Genomic DNA, 7,016 nt, shown 5'->3' on the forward strand with positions numbered 1-7,016 from the left:
GATTCTTCTCCTAGGTGTGGCATTCATGTCAGCCAAGAAAGCCAATGCCTCTCTTGCACTTGCTAAGAAAAAAATTAAAGGGTAGAGCCAGAAAAATGATGAGATTCAAGCAGAGAAGTGGGAAGAAGTTCAAGTGCTTAATTGAATGTAAACTGGACAAGAAAAGCTTCCTCTCTCTAAAGCCATTTTCTTCCTGTATATGCTCCTTCAGTGCTGCACAGACTGATCACTGCCAGCTTAGATAAGCAGTATGCAGAGTATCCTTCCAGAGATAGGCTCCAAAAGGAATGAAGGCATGAAGTGAGGGGAAATTTAAGTAGTCATAATCATTTTCAAGGCATTTTTCCTAAACTGTAGATCCTGTGACAGCTCCAGAATCACACACAACTGGAACAACTAACCAGTTAGGAGCCACTCGTGCAGCAGAAGTGTATTTTTAAGGGGTTTTAGAGGTCCCATGGGCAGTTTCACTGTAAGATATAAAGTGCTGGGCACATCAAGAAATCCTCACTTAGTAAGGGTGAAATTCCAAGGCTACTGGGCTGTACAACACCCAGTCTCTGAAGAGAATACAAAGGTCCTCTTTGAGTGATGGAAAAAGCAATGGATAACCTTGAGTCACAAGGAGAAAAAGTTGGAGAAACCAGACCCTTGCAAGTGGGAAAAAAGCATGTTAAGGTGACCTGCCACCAACACCTGCTGCATCAAACTGGCACCTGCATGGCCTCACCTCTGTGAAAGCACCAGGACTGAGCTCATCTTCATGGACTGCTCTCTTCTCCCATGTTTCAAAACATTTTATCATTATTGTAGCCTACTTCACACACAGTATAGAGACACATGGCATAGAAATCCTGCCAATTCTCATGGATAAGGGCCAGCTTTTCTTACTTATGCAACCAGGTGGGAACCAATATCCATCCCTGCTTCCCTGTCAAATGACTGTTGCTGTGCTTCCATCAGGCAGCCTGCAGGTGGATTTTCAACACTTCCAGCATGAAAAGAGAGCTGTGATGTGGGGCTGGCTGGTGAAGAGCTCTATCAGAGCCATGGAGTGAATGCCCTGTGCTGTCTGTGTGTCCTGCATGTTCAGCCTCCCTCTGCATGCTGTGCTGAGTGGGAAATCCAGCCCACAGGGTCATCGCACAGTGGGACAAGCAAGGAAGGGTGAGTGGACTTCTGATGTGAGAGCCCTCAGTGTTTCCCTTTCCTGGTATGAAAGGCCACAAAAGAAGACACTGGAAGAGGACACTAGGAAAAGTCTTAAAATACAAGAGAACTGGTGACCTCTATGATCAATTCCTGCTGCCTTCTGCCTGCTTTTAAAGATAGTTGGTTGTGGGAAGCATTTTCAATATGCATGACACACATCATAGCTGACCTGTTGCTGTCAGGGCTTTTTTCTCAGCTCTTGCTAAATATCATTGCAACATGAAAATCTTGGCTGAACCCAAGATTTGGTGACTGTACTACTGCATGAAACAAGGAGGACCTGCAGTCCTGAAGGTCTCTCTCATGTGCTCTCCCCTCTTACAGCTCCTGAGTACCTAGTCACAAGGAGACTAGTGTTTGTTAATAAGCTTAAATGGTTTCAAATTAATTAAAACTCTTCTGAAAGTAATGAGAGCTCAATTACCTACAGAAGCTAATGTGAGTCCTGAGGACATCCTGTGGTCCACCTGCTAGGGCAGAGCACAGCATGTGGCTCTCAGGGGGTGCACTACCCTCTTGGATTGGACTGAATCTGAAATGTTCATCAGGATTTGATGCCCTTCTGTTGTAAGCAATCTTGCTATTACTATGCTATGGTTTACCCTTTCACAAAGGGATTAGAATGCCCCTATTTTCCTTGATTTCTACATTAGCATAGGTCATCTTTTTGTAAGAGATAAGAAAAAAATACTCCAAGCCACCTTATCTCTGGAAAATGAAACTATGAATGATCTCTTCATTTGCGGTCTTTGCATCTCTTCTATCTTGATCAGTGCACACAGCAAACGTAAAACAAACTGCTTTGTTACCTGGGTGTTTTTCCTCTGCAGGGAATTGGTTTTTTCTGCATTAGAAAACCCAAAATGTGTAGAGATTCTTAGAAACTTTACACTGGGATGCAAATTCTCTCATGAGAACTCATAAACTCTGGAGGTTTATGCAAACCAGATTAAAATACCAATCTGGAAATTGGATGTTGTGCGCAGCATTTTTGGCCATTCAACCTAGCACCAAAGTAAAGGCATTATAAGAAAATAAATATCCCAAAGTACTTACACATAAACCAAAAGTGTGCAGGACATTAGAGTGTCCAAAGGAACCAGAACAAACTGCCTGTAAGATACCACAGAGAGTTTCCCTACTCAGGTGTCCCCATGGTCATATAGGGGATGTTTCTATGGGCTACTGCTCTCAGTACCTTTAAGTCTGGTGATCTTTATTTCATTTTTTTTGAGTAACAGATGAAAAACTTTTATTTCCTCTCCTCCACATTTTGGTCTGTGATGCTGAAAGAGAGATTAAGGGAGAAGAGTGGAGGATCAGCTACCGAGACATGAGGACAGAAAATTAACTGGCAAATGACAACCTATTTGTGAAAATATGTTGCTTCATCTTGTCATCATAATAAATATTTTTAAAATATCAAAGCTAAATGTTTGAAGATTCTATTAAAAAGTTAGTATTTTTGCTGGGATAGCATCAGATATTAATTTCTACAGCCTTGGATCAGCCCCTAAATGCCATAAAAGAATCTAAACTCTAAAGAGAAGCTGAAACTGGTGCCACTCACTCCTGCACCTCATCCACCTGGGCTCTAACCAATACATGGAAATATCTTTCAGTGCTAGTTTGACTTCTGGTGATTTCTCTTTTACTGTAAATTGAATGCAGCTTCTCTGACAACTCATTTAGCCTGGAGCAACAACAGTGTGAGACTTAGCAATCAAATAGAAAAGCTAAGATGTAGAGATAGTGCTGGCACTGCTGGCAGAGAGTGACTGTGGGCAAGGAGGAACCATGGGCATGGGAGCAGCTCAGAAGCAGCTCTGGAAGCTTTGCCATTCTCATTTGCACTGGGGAACAAAAACACAGACCTTGCCTTTTGGGCTGTAGGCCTGGGAAGAAGTTCTGCTCACTGCCCAATGTCCATAATTACACCTTGTGAATGGAAAGGTGTTAATTAAAAGGGCTCTGTACACCTTCCACACTGGATCACCTCGGGCAGGAAGCATCCAGCCCAGCCAAGAGGAGGTGCTGGTGTGCAGGCAGGGAGGCAGGGCAGGAGCAGCAGGCAGGTTCTCCTCGCTCCCCTTGCTGGTAGTGGAGCCACACTCAGCCAGGTGAACCCACTGCTGGTTGGCAAATGCCAGAGAAAAAACCAGCTAATTGTAGCTCAGTGTTTTCTCTTTCCAGGACAGTTTCCAGAGGGATCACACTTATCCGTCAGCCAGACTGACCTGAAGGAGTCTCATGCTTTTGGAGGAGACCTTTAAGGCATAATGGGACTTATGGCAAACAGAAGGGATGCTCAGAAGTCAACTCTGGGGATTTAAAAGAAATCTGAAGGGCTACCATTCACTGTGCCAAGGTGTGAAACTTGCAAAAAGGAAACTTCTGTGGCCAGGGAGGGCTCTCACCAACACTCAGCTGTATTTGGAGACACCACCAAATTTCCAAGAGAATTTCCAAGTTAATACCATTTGGGCTCCCTAGAACTACTTTTGCATCCAGTCCTTCCAGCTCAAAAGGCAATGGTGGGATGCAAGCCCGTTTGCCCCCTGAGGGCTCCACGCTCAGCCACACAGTGCTGCACCCAGCAGAGGTGAGACCATGGACAAGGACTATGGGATGGCTCTCTGGATGCAGCCACTATAACTCAGTGTGACAACTTGTCCAGGCAGTGCTCCACGACTTCATCCATCTGTCTGTCTGCTCCACGGACCCCGGCAGTGTCACCAGCTTTCTTTGAGCAAGGTCCTGCTGGGAATCTGGGGGAAGCCACCCTGCAGAACATCAGTTTGCTTTCTCAGGAACTTTGGTAATGCTGAAACATATAATCTCTTTGCTTTCATGTAACTATCATTTACATAAGTGCAGGAGGCAAACCCCACATGTGAAAAAAAAAAAAAAAAGCTTTCATCGATTTTTAACCATTGTTTCCTGCTGGGGTGTGATATCGTAATGTTCAAATTAATCACTTCTGAGGAGCATTTGTGAATTTCCACAGTACTAAAGTCACTGAAGTAGGTGACTCAATTCCATGTTTGATTTCTTTAAAATGCTGTCCAAGCTATGGGGAAAAATAGTGGGCACCTGGTATCGGTTTTATAATTGGGTTTTTCCATATTAGAACGGGAATTTTGTGAAGACTCAATTAAAAGGAGCGCCCTCCTGTTCTTCTGTCACCCATCAGACTGAGTTGACATGAATGCCAGCATGCTGTCACACATACTCCTCTCTTGTCTGCTGCTCTCTGTGCAAGCAGAGTACTGTGGTGTCCGGGAGATTATCCGCTATACACAGCGCCTACTTGTAAGTGGCTGTTCAGCATCTTAATTGTGAAAAAGGCATGCCTGTGCAGGAGATGATAGCAAATACTGACTTCTCACTTGCTCTTCTTCCAGGATGATAGTTCTGTGAGTTGCCCATGTAGGCAGACAGCTACCAGTGTGAGTACATGGCTTTTGGGGATATAATGAGACTGAAAAAACCTGTTCTTGTACATTGGATGCTGGATGTTAACACTCATTCTTTTTTGTTTTCAGTCATGTTCGTGTCTCCCCATTCCTGAAGTAAGTAGATTTCTTTTCAAGCTCTTGTAGATGTTAAAGAAGTTTGGTATTAACTGAGTTTAAGTTTATTCACTTTGCTCCTTATGTAACTTCTGCTTTCAGTTATAAAGACAATATTAATACACCAATAGCAGCAAAACTGAGCTTGATGAACAGTTGTGGGGAGGCAAGCAGAAGCCTTCCCACTACAGAGCAATCAGAATCAAGCCCAGATTCAGGCAAAAGTCCTCTGTAGGCTTGACTTGCATATCAAGAGATCCAGGCTTTTGCTTTGAAAATCTCTGCAAGGCTTTGTTTTATGGCTGGGTGTCTAAATACTAAGTGAACCTGGGCTAGAGATGTCAGGCCTCTGACTTAGCTCTAGGTGTATCCAGCACTGTTTCATTGTTTTAAACCTCCTCAGATGTGGTGAAGCCCCAGCATCTGCTGAAACTATGCCTCAAAGAGATAATGTTTACAGTTTGAGGTTTTCTGAGAGATAGGACTGTCGTTTCTTATGGCACACACGAGAATCCAGTGTTTTACAGTGCCCCCAAAGGTCTTCTATCAGTTTTCAATGTATTGCAAAATATGTTGCATTTGACTGTGACACACTGCCACATCCAGGAATACAAATTTCTTCCTTCTGTGGATAAACACAGAATGCATTCTGGGTTTTTCTAATGCTCTCTTTCTTGCACAGCGTGGCCATGAACTGGCATGCTTTGTGGATGGAACCAAGCACCTGATGGAAAACACATCTTCCAATCCAGTAATTACAAGGCTTTACTGGACCTTCCAGGCTCTACTGGATAGAAGCCTCTGTAAAGTAAGACTTTCTTACTTTTCTACAGATTTCTTTTATCTTTTACAAAAGAAAGGATTTTTAAAATAATTTAAACATTTTCAGATAAGTGTTTCATTAATTTCAGATGTGTTTCAAATATTCATATTGTGCAGGAGCCAGATAAAGCTGCAACATGTGTGAGGCAATGAAAAGTTTTTTAAGTTGGCAGAGGAAGAAGGGGGATGGGCTCTGCCCCACTGTGCCCTTTCTCTTCTCCAAACCCTTTGAACACAGATCTCTGGGAGACGAGCTTTATTTAAATTGCTTTTCTACTCTCCTTTCTCAAAATGTGTTTTGCCATTAAATAATAATGATCTAGCACTGGAGACTGGACGTGCAGGGGTTGCCTGGCTGCAGCCAGGTGGGCAGAGCATCCTTCTCCTCTGCAGCTTTAACCCCACCTAAGCAGCAGTGTCTCCACTGATTCTCAGCTGTGAAATGCAGCTGTGACCTGCAGCATCTTGCAGCTTGTGATGATGCTCAGGAAGGCTCTTGGGTCCTCCCTCAGGTGCCTTTTCTGAGGCAGTGAAAGATCCTTTATTCACAGACTGAGCAAAGCTCCTGTGTGATTCAGTGAGACACACAGGATGCTGACCCTGCAGTGCCTCCAGCTCCTTAAAGCTGCCTTCAAACTTGCAAGGAGGAATAGTTTGGGTTGCCTTGAGACACTGACCCCTTGCCCCAGTCTCACCCAGCTCTTCGTGGTATCCACGCTGCTTTCTGGGTTGAAACAGCCTCGTTTAAATGACTTCAGCCAGAATTGAATATATTAACTGAATATATAACATTATACCACAATCCACCTTCTTAGTCACCAAGAAAAGCCATTCTTACACTCACTGCTCAAGGAACAATTCTCTGGGAAATTATTTTGAAATCCTTGTGTAGCTCCAAATAATGTATATTTTCACTGGTTCATCTAAATTCTTTATTTAGCTTTAAAATCTTTGCTAACCCAATCTTTGTTCCTTCTTTCACAGAGACTGGCACATGGTGACCAATGCCAGTATGAAACCAAGGGAAATGTGAAGGAATTTCTGAAAAAAATCCTGACAACCTATCAAGAAATTGAGAAATTCAATGCTTAGTGGGGTTTTTTTAAGATTTTTAAAAATCCAAAGTCTTTGAAAAGAACAGAGAACAGAAGAGTTATTTATTGTATTTATTGTCCACCTGGAATATATAAGGTAGAAATAATCATTAATAAACCAATAAAATTATAATTTGCCTGACCACAAAATGTATTTGAGTCTTCATTTTATGTTCTGTACTTGGTGAAAGGTTGGAACATCCTGTTATCATACCTGTAGGTGTCAAAATGCTTCTGCAAAGCTCCAGTCCAACAATTTCACCAATAGGAGATGCTCCAGCAAAATTCACACTCTGCCTCCTGTATAGCACAAGAA

General features: G+C 42.9%; 1 protein-coding gene across 1 annotated transcript; it reads left to right on the plus strand.

Moving 5' to 3' along the window:
* The first annotated feature begins 4,416 nt into the window (after positions 1–4,416).
* Positions 4,417–6,698, plus strand: LOC139597564 (interleukin-9-like). The gene is made up of 5 exons (XM_071443007.1): positions 4,417–4,524; positions 4,617–4,661; positions 4,758–4,784; positions 5,467–5,592; positions 6,591–6,698. The coding sequence occupies exons 1-5, from the start codon at positions 4,417–4,419 to the stop codon at positions 6,696–6,698; spliced, it is 414 nt and encodes a 137-aa protein (XP_071299108.1).
* Positions 6,699–7,016: the final 318 nt, after the last annotated feature.

The sequence above is a fragment of the Agelaius tricolor genome, unplaced genomic scaffold (genome assembly GCF_023055355.1).
Source record: "Agelaius tricolor isolate 1412-34295 unplaced genomic scaffold, bAgeTri1.0.p SCAF_18, whole genome shotgun sequence".
NCBI lineage: Eukaryota > Metazoa > Chordata > Aves > Passeriformes > Icteridae > Agelaius > Agelaius tricolor.